The 16,217-nt window shown below is 41.8% G+C and overlaps 1 protein-coding gene across 1 annotated transcript; it reads right to left on the bottom strand.

The window, feature by feature from the left end:
- Positions 1-9,415: 9,415 nt before the first annotated feature.
- LOC122625787 lies at positions 9,416-11,465 on the bottom strand. The gene is made up of 4 exons (XM_043805841.1): positions 11,407-11,465; positions 10,588-11,001; positions 10,024-10,438; positions 9,416-9,538 (listed from the first exon to the last, which is right to left on the bottom strand). Exons 1-4 carry the CDS (start codon positions 11,463-11,465, stop codon positions 9,416-9,418), a joined length of 1,011 nt encoding a protein of 336 aa, XP_043661776.1.
- Between the last annotated feature and the right edge of the window lie 4,752 nt (positions 11,466-16,217).

The raw sequence follows: 16,217 nt of genomic DNA, 5'->3' as shown, positions 1-16,217 counted from the left end.
AAATCAGTAAACCAAATCACAACACAAGCAATATTAACAGAGCATTGAACTGCAGTTGCAAAACAGTTTACACGGGCACCTGCAATTCCTAATAAATATCAGCCACAACAGGAAATGGATAAACAGGTCACACGGGCACATGCAATTCATGAGAAATATTGACGACAACAGGAAAAAGCCAAATTTATTAAGAAGTCATCAGCAGAACTGCAATTAACCAATTACAGCCGACTGCACAACTGACACACTGTTATCAATCTTTGATTCGTCGCTGCCACCGTCGCTGCACCAGCGCTGCCACCATCGCTGCCACCGCTATACAAAATTCAGATTCACAAAAGGCCAGATTAGGGAGCTAGAGTAGAACTTTAATTTAGTCTAATTTTTGCATTCAATCAATAAAGTTGGAAAAAATAAAATTGTAAATTTATTTTTTATTTCTTTCATAAACAAATAAATTAACTGGCGCCCGAACAGGGACCGGTTTATAACATAACAGAGCAAAAAGCCTCTAAGTGTTCGCGAATAAAAGAGCAAAAAGCCTCTACGCTCGCGTCGTGACGAAAAACAAAAAGTGTAAGACGCGAATAACCGTGTTCCGATAAATAAAAGGGAAGACTCCCACCCACAGTGGTGGCCCTAAAACCAACATAAAGGCAACTCATCGCCTACAAAGACCAACGCCGTGCAAGGCCCGTCCCACGGAACCTTCCGAAGGAAGTATCGCACCTGGATCCTCAGTAGATACAGCAAACCGGACCAAATCTAGACGATCGGGAAGGATGGCAACAATAACCTACTTGTAAGATAGTTTTAAGGAATATTTAAAAGAAAAACTCACAACAAAAACGTAAAAGAAAATTAGAATTAACAATTCAAATCAAACAAAACTTAAAAGAAAAACTAGAAAATTAACAATATAAGTTAAGCAAATTTAAAAAAAGAAAAAACATATTGGCATAAGAAAGTGAAAGTGAAGTGATCAACCAAAGTAAATAACACACTGTAAAAATATAAACGATTAATTGACTACAGAATACTGTAGTATAACAATTTCCAACTTTGCGATTCCCTACGAGGACCCTCCAAAGTAGAAGGAAGAAACCAGCTACTGGTTTTCAAACATATAAAAACTTTCCTCTTCGACCAAAATATTTCGAAATTTCGTTGAATCACTTTCACTGGTTAAGATCATATTTTAACACAAATCCTTTTGCGAACAAACACTTACGATTTCTATTTTTATAAGCCTGAATTAATACGACATATTCTAAAATTTTTAATTTTACTTGACCGTTAATGGCAAATCCTAATAACTTACTTAGACCCCCAATTCTTCCAGCAAACCAGATAGAACAAAACAGAATCAATATGAACAAACAAGAACTTAACGCACACATTGTTAGAATAGTTTCAGAAACCATCGCTTCTCAGGTTCCCCCATTAATTAGACAACAAAATAACCCGAATAGTAATTTCTTAGATGTACCAAACCAAATAATTCAGCCTCAACATCGGGGAAATCTTAACGATTTAGATAAAATACCGGATGTAGTTAAAAGCATCCGAGAGTTCTCAGGCGACCGCGGAGAATTTAGTTCATGGAAAAAGGGCGTAGATAGAATCATAGAGAACTACGCGGCACTACAAGGCACTGCTAAATATTTCGGTATAATACATACCATAAGAAACAAAATTGTTGGCAATGCCGACACAGCCTTAGAATCCTATAACGTGCCACTAGACTGGAATGCTATAGCAAAGTGCTTAACAATGCATTACGCAGATAAGCGCGATTTGAGTACATTAGAGTACCAATTGACAACCATTACTCAGGGTGTCAATCAAACAGTAGAGGAATTCCATCAAGTAGTTTATCGTCATCTGTCCTTACTACTGAATAAAGTTGGTTGTATGGAATTATGTCGCGAGTCAGAACAAATGATGACTAAGCTTTACAGAGATAAAGCTCTAGACACTTTCATTCGTGGATTGAGAGGAGACCTACCTCGCCTTCTGGGAATGAAAGAGCCTGAAGATCTACCCCAAGCTTTGCATCTATGTTTGAAAATCGAAAACCAAACATATCGATCAAACTATGCTACAGGCAAAATTAAATCTACGGTCTTCCGACCAAACCAAAAACCAATACCAATGCCTAGAACTCAATACTTAAATAATTCGACTCCCCGAGCATTTCAAAACATGCCCCAAATTACTCAACAATATGTCAGACCAATGCACAACATGACATTCTTTAGCAACCAGACACCAATACAACAACCGTACGTACAACAACCATACGCACAGCAACTATACGCAAGACAGCCGTTCACACCAAACCCAACTTTCTCACCGAATCGCCCCACGGCACTAAAACCGCTGCCCCGTCCTGAGCCTATGGACGTGGACCCCAGCATCCGCACAAGACAAGTGAACTATATGAACAGACCACGGAACTTCGAAATGGGTAAACGACCAGGAAACTCCATTCCCCCTGTTCCACAGGAGGACAAACGACAACGTACTTTCAATATAGAAAGTAATGAACAAAATAATGACACTACCACACCTAGTAGCAATGACCAGAACACAGAAAACGAACAAACAGAATATGAACAGTTAGCGTACAGCCAAACAGACTTAAACGAATATGGACAAACGTTAGACGAATACCAAGAACAATACGAGTACTGTTACGGGACCGATGTAGGACAAGAACAATACGCCGATCTGCATTTTTTAGAGTAAATTCCTCCTCCTTACCTTATTTTGAGGTGAACGTAGGAGGAGAAGTTTTGAGAATACTTATTGATACGGGATCTAATAGAAATTATATTAAACCTAGTTTAGTTAGTAATCCCGCTCCAATCGAGAAACCGTTTCAAGCCGTTACAGTTGGAGGTAACTTTAAAATTACACACTATAAAATGGCACATCTGTTTAATATCCGAGATGTGCGTATTAAATTTTTTCTTTTGCCGACATTAAAGTCTTTCGATGCCATTCTCGGCAACGACACTTTAAAAGAACTTAAAGCAGTAATTTTCACACATTCGAATTATATGATCATTAAGGACAACGTAAAAGTAATTATTAAAGAAAAAAAATATGACTCAATAAACAATATTTGCCCCCGTACAGCCCATTTGTCCGATCAACAAAAAAATAATTTAGAAAATCTACTACAAAATTTTCCCAACTTATTCTTAAAACCAGACGAAAAATTGACGTACACTACTAACGTGACAGCAGAAATACGTACGAACATTGAAACACCTGTATATTCTAAATTCTACCAATATCCCATGTCTCTAAAAGATGAGGTTAATAAACAGACTTCAGAACTATTGGCAAATGGTATAATACGACCATCTCGTTCCCCGTACAATTCACCTGTGTGGATTGTTCCCAAGAAGATCGACGCTTCAAACGAAAAAAAATACCGAATGGTAATAGATTATAGGAAATTAAACAAAGTAACAATAGCTGATAAATACCCTATCCCCGAGATAAATGAAGTGCTTGCCCAATTGGGCAACAACAAACTTTTTTCCGTTCTCGACTTAAAAAGCGGATTTCATCAAATAAAACTAAAGTCCTCAGATATAGAGAAAACCGCTTTCTCTATAAATAATGCCAAATATGAGTTCACACGCCTTCCATTCGGTCTTAAAAATGCTCCATCCATTTTCCAACGAGCACTAGACGATATACTGCGTGAACATATAGGGAAAATTTGTTATATCTATATTGATGATATAGTTGTTTTAAGCCAAGACGAAAAATCTCATCTTGAAAACTTAAATACCATATTCGATACCCTATATAGAGCCAATATTAAATGTCAACTTGATAAATGCGAATTTCTCAAGAGCAAAGTTGAATTTCTAGGTTTTGTAATATCCGATAAAGGTATTGAAACCAACCCTGACACAGTTTCGGCGATAGCTAATTTTCCTACCCCAAGGACAATAAGAGAACTCAGATAATTTTTAGGCTTATAAGGATACTATAGGAGATTTATAAGGGATTACGCAAAACTTGCTAAATCACTCACCATACTGTTAAGAGGTGAAGATGGACACGTAAGCAAGAAAGCAGCATTAACTAAAGCAATAAGCTTCAACCAAGAAGCCATAAACGCATTTAAGAAACTAAAAAATTCATTAATATCACAAGATGTGATACTTAAATACCCCGATTTTAAAAAAGAATTCCACCTCACCACCGATGCATCAAACTATGCCATTGGTGCAGTTCTCTCACAGAACAATCAACCTATCTCATTCATCTCACGAACCCTCTCCAAAGCTGAAGAAAATTATGCAGCTAACGAGAAAGAGATGTTGGCCATTATATGGGCCCTTAAAGCGTTACTCAACTATCTATACGGTAAAGCCAAAGTGAAAATATTCACTGACCACCAACCGCTTACACATTCATTGAGTAGTTGGAATGGCAACGCTAGAATTAAAAGATGGAAATCTCACTTAGAAGAATACGACTACGAGTTACTCTACAAACCAGGAAAAGACAATGTAGTAGCAGATGCATTGTCTCGCATTTCAAATTTAGGTCAGATAAACTCAGTATCCACTCAACATAGCGACGAGAGTTCAAGCCATAACCTCATCCCTAGTATAGAAGTACCCATTAACGCTTTTAAAAATCAAATCTTCATCCATAAAGCAAACAACAACGACTATAAATTTAGCATACCTTTCCCTACGTTTCATAGACATGACATATACTTACAAACTTACGAACTCGACGAACTTATACTAATACTTCGGAAATACCTTAACCCATCCGTTATTAACGGAATACAAACGTCTGAAGATATCATGGGGAAAATACAATCAATATACCCAGATAACTTTAGTAAAGTTAAAATTCGTTTTACTCAAAGTAAAGTTACCGACCTCACTAATGAATCAGAGCAAGAAGAGGAGATACTTAAAGTCCACAATAGAGCCCATAGAAATGCTACGGAAAATAAAACTCAATTGTCCGAAAAATTTTACTTCCCCCAAATGAAGAAAAAAATAGAAAAATTGGTAAAACAATGCAAAGTTTGCAAAGAAGAAAAATACGATAGACATCCGACTAACCCCGTTTTAGAGCAAACTCCTATTCCGGAATACCCCGGACAAATTATCCACATCGATATCTATTCTACAGAAAAGAACTTAGTCCTAACAGCCATAGATAAGTTCTCTAAATTAGCGCAGGCCAAAATAATAAAGTCCAAAGCAATAGAAGACATAAGAAACCCTCTAAGAGAGATTATTTTCTACTATGGCGTCCCCAAATATGTTGTCATGGACAACGAAAAGTCTTTAAATTCATATTCCATAACTTTTATGCTCAAAGACCAACTCAATATAGATATTTTTCAAGCACCACCCCACAAAAGCACTGTAAACGGACAGGTCGAAAGATTCCATTCGACACTCTCTGAAATAATGAGATGTATCAAGAAAGATGGAACCCACAGAAACTTTCCAGAATTACTAGAAAGAGCAGTGTACGAATATAACTACACTATTCATTCTGTAACAAAGAAAAGACCACTTGAAGTGTTCTTTGGTAGAACAGTATCAACTAATCCCGAAGCCTACGAACAAACCAGACTTGACAACATAGACAGACTAATAGACAAACAGAAAAAGGACCTCGAATATCATAACCAGAAACGTAACGCATTAAAAAACTACAACGTAGGTGACGAAATTTATGTTAAGATAAACATACGACTTGGTTCTAAATTATCAGCAAGATATAAAAAAGAAATAGTTAAAGTTAACAAGAATACTACAGTTGTAACAGAATTAGGAAAGAGAATACGCAAAAGTAACATACGAAATAACTAAAATTATCTTACCCTTTTAGGACATTAATGCTATGCACCATAACAATAGCGAATGGACTTCTAGACATTACCAACTATACCGACGTACAGACTGCAGTAATAAATAAAGGATTAGGGAAAATTCAAACATCCACCACAAGAATAATTCATGTTATAGATATAAACCACATTACAAACACTTTAAATACCTTAGCTTCATACGTAGATAACGAAATAAAACATTCAAACAGTTACCACACTATAAAACATGAATTGGTTCAAACATTCTCTATTCTCCAAACTTTATCCCCCACATTACATAACAGAAACACCAGGGCAATCAATTTAATAGGAACCGCATGGAAGTACATTGCCGGTACTCCAGATCACGACGACTTAATTCTACTCCAAGATAATATGAACGATCTAATTAACAATAGCAACAAACAACTTCTAATTAACAATCAATTTCAAGAAAGACTAAATCAGATAACTAAATTTACTAATTCTTTATCAAACTCTATCAGAAAAGACAGCTATGTTAACACAGAAATAACTTTTAACTTGCAAAATCAAATCAGGCTCGTCAAAGAAGAAATCATAAATGTTAAATACGCCATTCAATGGGCTAAGCTAAATGTAATAAATACATTCTTATTAAATGAAAAAGAAATAACTGAAATTGATAAAATATTCAAAGAAAGCAATATGCCATTACTATCAATAGAAGAAATGCTAGAATTTTCCGATGTAACTATATTAAATAACAAAACAACAATTTTATATATAATTAAAGTCCCAAATTTAGAAAAAACTATATACGAAAACACACTTATCAAGCCCATTATCAAAAAGAACACAATTGTAAACATAAAATTTCAAGAAATATTTTTTAATAACGGAAATATGTTTGGCATAAGAAATAAATGTAAAACTTATCATAAAATTAAAATTTGTAACAAGAATAATATTGTAAACATAAGCAATAGTACTTGTCTACCTAAGCTTTTGATAGGAGAGAAAGGGTTATGTGAATTCAGCAACGCAGACCACATCGAAACAATAGAGGAAATAAGCAGCGGTCTTATAATGGTTAACAACTACAATGGCACACTAGAGTGGAACAACAAAATGCAGAAACTGGAGGGAACATACGTCATCAACTTCTTCAACGAGACACTCACCATCAACGGAAAGGAGTTCAACAACGTAGAGACGAAGCCCATACAATCATCAAGGCCCATGATCCAAATAACCCCTTCAGAGAAAGAACGAATCAAAATACTATCTCTCAACGCTCTGGAAAGTTTACATATTAACAACACCAAACGTTTGGCAGAATTGGAAACAGATAGCAACTATAACAAATACTACGTCACCCTTCTCTTCGCTACCTCCACAATCGTCGCAGCAAGAGAAGATTATTCTACAAGTGGCATCTCCCGAACCCCTGAAAACCACCAACAGAGTTAATCTCAACACCATACCATTCTTCTAATGAACGTCGCTTGAGGACAAGCTCAAAATAGAGGGGGAGGAGTTAACAACACGCTTTACCAAAAGCTTATAAAGTAAAGCTTAGGTCAGCGTCTGCATTATTTCCTGCACGCGCCAACAAAAAGTAAACCAAATCACAACACAAGCAATATTAACAGAGCATTGAACTGCAGTTGCAAAACAGTTCACACGGGCACCTGCAATTCCTAATAAATATCAGCCACAACAGAAAATGGATAAACAGGTCACACGGGCACATGCAATTCATGAGAAATATTGACGACAACAGGAAAAAGCCAAATTTATTAAGAAGTCATCAGCAGAACTGCAATTAACCAATTACAGCCGACTGCACAACTGACACACTGTTATCAATCTTTGATTCGTCGCTGCCACCGTCGCTGCACCAGCGCTGCCACCATCGCTGCCACCGCTATACAAAATTTAGATTCACAAAAGGCCAGATTAGGGAGCTAGAGTAGAACTTTAATTTAGTCTAATTTTTGCATTCAATCAATAAAGTTGGAAAAAATAAAATTGTAAATTTATTTTTTATTTCTTTCATAAACAAATAAATTAACTTAGATAATTCATCACATTGACAATGAATAGGAACACGCATAACAGCAGAAGGAACATGGAGAAGAAGTAAATAGCGGCTAAGCGCATACACATTATTTTCGCCCCGACATATTCTTGATCAGGATCAATAGCCGAATCGATCTGGTCTGTCCGTATGAACGTCGAGACCTTTGGAACTATGAAAGCTAGAAAGTTAAGATTAAACATGCAGACAACAGAGAGCGCAGCGCAAGTTTGTTGACCCATGTTGCCACGCCCACTCTAACGCCCACAACCCGCCCAAAGCTGCCACGCCCACACTTTTGAAAATAGGTTTGATATTTTTTCACATTTTTGTTAGACTTGTAAATATCTAGAGATTGTCCAAAAACTTTTGGCTACGCCCACTCTAACGCCCACAAACCGCCTAAAACGACGGTCAACACTAACCGTTTTTGGTGATTTGTGGACGTGGCTAAAATATTTTTAGTTGGTTGTAGCAATAATTGGCATCAATGCACACATGCATATTTTGCAAAACCAATCGACAAGACAGACTAATAGCATTGCGAACAGAAGAACGCTCAGCCAATAGTGCAAGCGCAAGGGAGAGAGACGCGAGAGTTGCGAGATTAGGTGGTCCGGCAGCTTCTCTGCATTAAGTTTCCTATACTGTTTCTGTTTCTGTTTCTATACTATTCTGTGACCAGTCTTTAGAAAACGATGCCTTGGATTCCCACTTTGGTATCAAATATTTGAAGGTTCCCTATGCCGGATTAGACGCTGCTGATGTCCGCAATTACATCCATGGAGATATTAGAGTTACAAGAATTCCCACGCACATTTCTCACATAAATTAAAATCCAGTTCTTTGAGCTCGTTGAGAATTTTTCTAAGTGTTTATTAAAGCTCATCGATCCTTGCCGAGCTACAAAAATTGACGAGAACTTTAAGTTTCAGTGACCGCAGATGTTGGGATCATGCGCACCAACCCAACCTAGGATGCCCAGAAGATTTAACGGACATCACCCATTATCGATACGTCGGTGTCACGTCAGACGACTACGAGGGCTCCATTTCCCCCACATTGAGCACTCTCAAACATTCTGGTAAGCTTTCTGATTTTAATAAATATAAACATAAACATAAATATAAACATAATAATAAATATAAACAATATAAAACATAATCAAACGTGAGTATGTGTTGTATTTAGGTCATCCAGCAAGTACGCATTATTCCCAACGGCCTTGACCACCCTCGCTGGATTTCCGCTGCCCGTTGTCGACTTTGAGGTCCGGTAACTTCCTTCTATTCTTCTCGTCTTCTCGCACTAATTCGAGGTAGTCTTCGGCAAATTCGGCCGTTTCGAAGCCCAATAACTTAGTTGGATCTGCCAGGACATCCTCCACGTATCGTGACAGGGTGTCGGCGACACGTGATCGTGGCTAGCGTGATCGGTGATGCACGTGAACGGCATCCCATTCACGTAGGGACGAAACTTCAGAATGAAGTTTCAAGAACGGCTGCCAGACACTCCTTCTCCGTGGCCGTGCAGTTGACCTGGTGTTTATTCATCTTGACCGAGAAGAACGCGATCGGCTGCTCCTCGCCGTCGTGGTTCCGCTAAAACAATACCGCCCCAACGCCGACGAGAGATGCGTCGCACTGGATAAAGAAATGCTTCTTGAAATCCGCATGAACCAGGACCGGCGCGCTCGACAGGGCCAACTTCAGGTCGTCTACTGCTTGTGCTGCGCTGGCACTCAAGGCTAACTTTGTGTTCTTGCTTTTTTTCAAAGCCTCGGAGAGTGCTGCCAGTGTAGCGAAGTTCTTAACGAAGCGACGATATCCGCTGTGCCAAGGATAGCTCGTATTTCCTTCATGGATTTCGGGTATGACATCCTCTGAAACGCCGAAACTCGCCCGGGGTCTATGCGCAGCAATCCCCCTCCAACTATGAGCCCGAGGTAAGTTAATGCTTTAAGGCAAAACTTGTTAACCCAGCTGATTTCAGGCAGGTGCTTTAAATGCGTCTGGTAATTGGGAGCCAGGATTGGGAGTTCATCCCGATAAACAAAAACGTTGGATCTCAGCTCCACTGGATTTACCCGGTCCATCAGCCGCACCAAGCGTTGCGCTGCGTTGTACAGCCCGAATGGCATCATCCGGAACTGATACAACGGTCTCCCAGAAACCGTGAACACCGTGTACTCCTTGCTGTTGTCATCCAATTCGATCTGCCAGAATGCAAACTTTAGATCCACACAGGAGATAAAGTGCCTCTGATCGATCCTGGAGAGGACCCCATCAACACTAGGTAGAGGGTATGCGTCCTTCACCGTCAAAGCGTTCAGTTTGCGGGCATCCAGACAAAAGCAGTTCTTCCCTTGCTTGGACACTACCGTCGTACGATTGCTCCACGGCCTCTTACTCTCCTCAATGTCTCCCAACGCCAACATCTTGTCCACATCATCCTCAACGACCTTCTGCTTCTCTGGAGACTTGGGATAGGGTCCTTGAAGACTCGGGCACCTTCGACTAGCTTGATGGAATGTCTCTCCACGCTAGACACTCCTAGGCCATCCCGTTCAAAGGTAAGGAACTCACTCTTGACCCTTTCTAAGGCTTCCCTTTTCTGCGCAGATAGACTCCAGGATTCCGGCTCCTCCTACGCTTCGTCCATCTCCTCTTGGTCGGCGTAGAGCTCCATTTGCCTGGCATGGATTTCGGCAGCTTCTTTCTCCGGCTTCGGCCCGATTCCACCTACGACCGCTGGTTCTAGCCCGACCACTCGCCAGAAATCGATTCCAAAGTAGGCAGCTTGTTCCAGGTAAGGGCAAAGATAGAAAGATATTGTCCTCTTTACTCCTCTATAATCCACGGTCAAATCCAAACGTCCGATAATAATAATAATAAAAGACCGATCCTCACCAGATGCCGTCCTCACCACCGAGAAGTATGGCTGAACCGGGGACCCTAGTGCTTCCACGAGCTCCCTGCAGTCCCTGCCGAGCACGCTTACACTGGCTCCCGTGTCCAAGAAGTCTGTGAGGTGCCTACCCAGAATCGTCACGTCCGCAGAGGGCCTAGGATCCCCAGATTCAATGCGCTTTACTGTAGCGGTCCCTCGCCTTTTGTACCCTCCTCGACACCAGCCGCATGCCGCTCATTTGGTGTTCCGTGAAAATTCGATTTCGGACCTCTAAATATCGTCGCATCCGTTCCTCCGCTGTTAAGAATCTTATGTTAGTCTTACTACTACTTAATCTTGGTTCTACGTTTAATTTGCAAAAATTGTAACTGGGCGAATCCCTCACGCTCTCGGATTGCCCAGTCAGCACTTTGGTGACCCCGTATCGGGTCGTCCACTACAGCGATAGCAGAACAGCATCCTTTCCACCGCCGTGCTATCCCGGAAACCATGCTTCAGGCTCCCACAGTCTCAGCATCCTGCTCTCTTTGCGGCTCGAGGACTGGTGCGGATCTCTTACACCTCGAGGACCTGAGGATCGTCGTCTTCATTCTGGACCTGCACCTCATTAACCCGCATCTTGCCTGGCTGCCCATACGAAGCCCATCCTCGGCGACCGAAACTCTGTTTCACATCAATGCACTCCTCACGAAGCTCATCTACGGTGAACTACTCCATCGCGTATACGTAATGCGCTATTCCATTTCTCAAGCCTTTCTTAACCACCCTTACCAATTGCCGTTCAGGCATTGGTTTTTCAGGCGTGAGGCGAGTTGCTGCATAGAATGGATGTAATCATCCGCGCTTTCCCCCGGCTGTTGCTCGCGCTGAAGCAGCTCGTGCATCCGCTCGTGCTCCGTCTGGTGGCCACCGATCCGCTCCCTCAGAGCCCTGCGCAGCTGGACCCAGGTGTCCACTCTGGACTGGCGATCGTGGACCCAATACCACTCCTGCGCTCTTACCGGTAGGAGGACATGGAAGTTCCGCAAAACCTCATCCCACGGACACCGGTGCTGACGCTCCACGGAATACCGATTCTCTCCATCAAATGTTGCCTTCCAGCAGTCCACATGGAAGTAACGGCTTCCGTCGTTGGCCCCTGTGTTGGCATAACGTCTCTGGCTCTGCGGTCTTCGGCCCATCGCGGCCCAGTCGGTCAAATTTCGGAAGGTGTTTAGGACTGGTGGCCGATGCCGCTGCCGCAGTTCTGGTGGTACCCGACAACGTCTACCCGTCTCTGCTGGCATGGCCTCTCCGCCTCTACAGTCGGGACAACCTCAGTGGAACCTGGACCCCGCGAGCCTGGGCCTGGCTGTCCGCCTTGAGCATGTGCATGCCGATCCAAGTCCTTCAGCAGCGGCTGGCCTTTTCCGCTTTGCTTCAGCACTTCGTTAAGCAACCGCATCATGTCGAGGAAACCGTTTCGGATCTCCTCCCTCAGCAATTGGCCAACTGCGGACTCCTGCGATGCGCGGTTCATGTTCGCCGCTTGCGCAAGCGCAGCGTTTACCGCCTACTCCGCTGCGGTGTCCCGTACGGAACACCCCATCTCCTGATCCTGAACCTGCGGCTGACCCATATCCTCGAAGATGGTCTTCAGATCCTAATTCCAAGGCGAGCGGTGATCCTGACAAGGAGCCGATTGATCCCTAATCCGACCAACTTGGCCACCAATTACCGGCGATCTGGGAAGACCCCCAGCCAGGGACATACGCGATAGGCCTGGTTATCGCCCTCGACATCTGTTGATTAGACTTCGTCTTCGTCGACAACAGGAGGACCTTTCGACCTAAGTGCCTAAGTAATATTATTTTTAATAATTAAATTTTAAACTTCTAATGTGAATAAATAAATAAAAGATGTGCCCAAATAATATACCTAAGTAAATAAATAGATGTGAATAACTAAGAAGTGTTAATAATAAATAAATAAATACGCCTAAATAAATAGAATTGGGGGCCTCGTAGCGTAGTGGATAGCGCAACTACCTGTCAAACACGAGGTCGTGGGTTCAAACCCCACCCATGAGGGAAGCATGGCCACACAATCTTTCCTCTCAAAAAGTACTTTTCTAGTTTTTAGAAAGTATTATTCCATTCAAAATGCCTAATGCAACAATCTTCGGCAACTTCCTCTTGCCAAACCGCCTTCACCCCCTCTCCACGCTATATGGAGTAAAGCGGGGTCCCACTACATAGTTACCAAGTACACTCTGTGTTCTGCGAACAGCAACAACACCCAGAAGGACCTGACGCGTTACCAGCAAATTTTCAGCTTTTATTGCTGCAAAGCCTCCCGTCCTGCCTATCACCCTATTCCGCCGTCGGCTACTCCGTCATCACTTCGGATGCAATTGCAGTCAAGCCTGCAAGCCACCATCTGAGATAGCGGAGTCCCTACTGCCAAAAATACCGAGACGCCGTCGCCTCGACAATTTCTTGGGTGCCATTAGGTCACGAACTGCTTGAATCTCTTATTTGTGTCAGTGCCGCCTTGCCAAACAGCTCGCAAAATAATTATCGATAACTATCGACGTCTCACAACTCTACACATTTACGATCTCTAATACGTAAACAAACAGAAAAATGTTGACCTTTGCATTAACCTTAAAAAATTTACGAGAATTTTAAGTTTTATTTTAAACATCTCATAGTGGCCCCAAGAGTGGAATTGAATCTTTCTATTTGTCCGTTAACTGAACTTTTGTAGGATGGAGCTTTGTAAATTTCGAAGCCTACTTGGTCTTTTAACATGAAGGTAATGAGCTAGCTGAGCTAAACGATTTTCCATTATCCATTACTATAAATTTGGGTACGCCTAAGGAAAACAAAATGTCATGCAAAGGTATTTTATATCTTCTATTGATTTTGAATTTATGATTTTTCGCAAGCTAATTTGAAAAATGTATCGATTGTTGTCAAGACAAATTTTGTTTATGTTTAGAATGTGTAAATATGAATTGTATAACCCCGATATTATGGAATTGTTTCTGCTATTTCTGGATTTGGTGAATGCATATCGTATTCCACTCCCTTGAACACTTGACATTCTTTTACGAGAGTAGCTCGAAAAGTAAAAGGGTATACTAGATTCATTGAAAAGTATGTAACAGGCAAAAGGAAGCGTTTCCGACCATATAAAGTATATATATTTATGTTGTTATTAAAACATCATTTTGATTACATCTGGTAATTGCTGTATGGGTGGGCATATCTGCGCTAAAAAGGGAATGCAATGTTGGCTCCAGAACACTTCGTTGTGGAACGCCTGCCTCAATGCATTTTAGATAGACTTGCATACATCGGTCGTCATGCAAAATGTGCGTTTTACTAAGAAGCTCTTAACAAGTTGAAACAGCTCTGGTGAGAGGAGTTTCTTCACTTTGTGCAGAAGCTCAGCGTGCCACACTCTATGGAATGCTTGCTGGATGTCTAAGGAAGCAGCGACCGCGTACTCTTTTCTTTCCATCGCCTCTAACTTAAAGTCCACTCTATGCAGTTGTTTTGGTGTGCCATGATGTATCCGGAAACCAAATTGGAATTTTAAGATCGCCTTGACAGCAGCATCAACTTTTAGGAGTTTATTAAGGATTAATTTTCTAAGTAACCGAAGAAGGCTGATTGGTTTACAGGAGTCCACCTCACTCGGTCGTACTCCTGGCTTGAGAATCGTGATAATGCTGGCAGACTTCCAGACTTTTGGGAAATAACGCTCAAGAAAGATGCTAATGTAAATAAGTATTAAGAATCGGCCTGATCTGGTAGCATTCGAATGGTCCTGGTCCTGGTTATCAATCAGGACCTCACCCGGGGTTTTCTTTGGAATTTTTTTGGAATGGCGTTTTTAACGAAGCCGCTACCGAACGGTCCACCCGCATGGGCTAATTCGAGTGGTCGGAAGCGTTGCTCCAGGTTGCCAGCAAACGTGCGACAACATCCTGGTTATCAATCAGGACCTCACCCGGGGTCTTGCGTAAATATCCAGAATGGCGGTTTCCCGTGCCCGGAATTTATTCACAAAGCCAAGGTCTTGTTTTGGTTTTGATCCTCTATGAGATTGCTTAGCCATATTTGAGCCAAATGCAGCCTTAGAGACTTGTAACTAACTGCTAGTTACTGCTCGCTGCAAATTGCAACGGCTAGCTCAGAGAGTTTGTTTGTTCGTCCCACCAAATTTATGATTTGTGTGATAGCTCGACCAAAGAGAACACAGAGTTTCAGATTAAAATACCTTCATTCAATACCACTTCGAAAATAGACTCCTACGGTCCTCGCCGTCGGATACGCGGCGTCGCTCTTGTGTCGTCCTTCTTTTGTTGTACCGCGTCTTGACAGCGTCCGTCTCTAATGGGGCTTAGATGGTGGCAGGATGTATCGTCCATGAGTCAAGCTAACGCTTTTCCCCGAACCACCTTTGCGGATCGACTATTCACGACGTTCCTCTTGCTTTACGACGTGTCCACGCCATCTGAATCTGTTTCGACTGTCCGATCGCACGCCCGCGTCCTGACTGTGCGACTCGCGCGTACTATGCGCTTGCACGTATGTCCTTCGCGTGTTTCACTGACTGCTTCGAGCTGCCCTTTCCCGTACCTTTATAGGCGGTGATCTCGTTATTTCCCCTTTTGCGCCCGGCCCGCTCGGGTACAAAGTCCAACCCATCCCTCGTTAGTTTATGGTGCGTCCTCTTTGTGCTCGTCCATAGACCACACCGTTACCGTTCGACCTCTGTTCCCTTGGTCGGTGTAATCCAAGGTCCAGCGCGGTACCGTTAGTTCACGGTCTCTCCGTTTTGCCGGGATCCAAGGTCCATTATTTCCTGTTCGATCTGGCCGCCCTTGACTCCTCTCGCATTCCAGCCGTCTTTGCTGTTTCTAGGCCGCTCCCCTGCACCCAGGTTTGTGGGGAGTTTTAAAACATCTTACAGACTTTATCGACGTGTAAATTGTTACGACATTGGGCAGATTATTAGTTTGCCGTCCAGTTTTACTGATAACTTGGGATGCTTGAGCCACGCCCACGCTTGCCGCGTGATATTTTAGACGCCAGCAATACGGTATGCTTAGACATGAACCGTTCAAGCATGTAGTTACATTTGGGAAGATATTTATGAATGTAACTATTAAAATTACTTATATTTTGTCTAAATCTTGTTAAAGTCTTGGATTCCAAAGCGTTTTTATTAATTTTGGTGTATATCCAATACGATACATATTGAATTTTTCGATTGTTGCTGCGCCATATTTCGAAAAGTTTGCTGCGACAAAAATCAACCGTACCTATATATTACCAAAATTTGAGAAAAAGGGGGAGCATGTGGATGAGTTTTTGA

This window comes from Drosophila teissieri, unplaced genomic scaffold (assembly GCF_016746235.2).
Source record: "Drosophila teissieri strain GT53w unplaced genomic scaffold, Prin_Dtei_1.1 Segkk7_quiver_pilon_scaf, whole genome shotgun sequence".
NCBI lineage: Eukaryota > Metazoa > Arthropoda > Insecta > Diptera > Drosophilidae > Drosophila > Drosophila teissieri.
This window is presented reverse-complemented; position numbering and strand designations above follow the sequence as displayed.

Excerpts from the sequence above, each read along its gene's own strand:
- LOC122625787 (XM_043805841.1), bottom strand. The coding sequence starts at position 11,465 with ATGCGGGTTAATGAGGTGCAGGTCCAGAATGAAGACGACGATCCTCAG. Across the intron at positions 11,002-11,406 it reads GATCCTCAGGTCCTCGAGGT|GCCCTCTGCGGACGTGACGA; the intron begins GTAAGAGATCCG and ends TGGGGATCCTAG. Across the intron at positions 9,539-10,023 it reads TGGTGCGGCTGATGGACCGG|CGGAACCACGACGGCGAGGA; the intron begins GTAAATCCAGTG and ends GTATTGTTTTAG.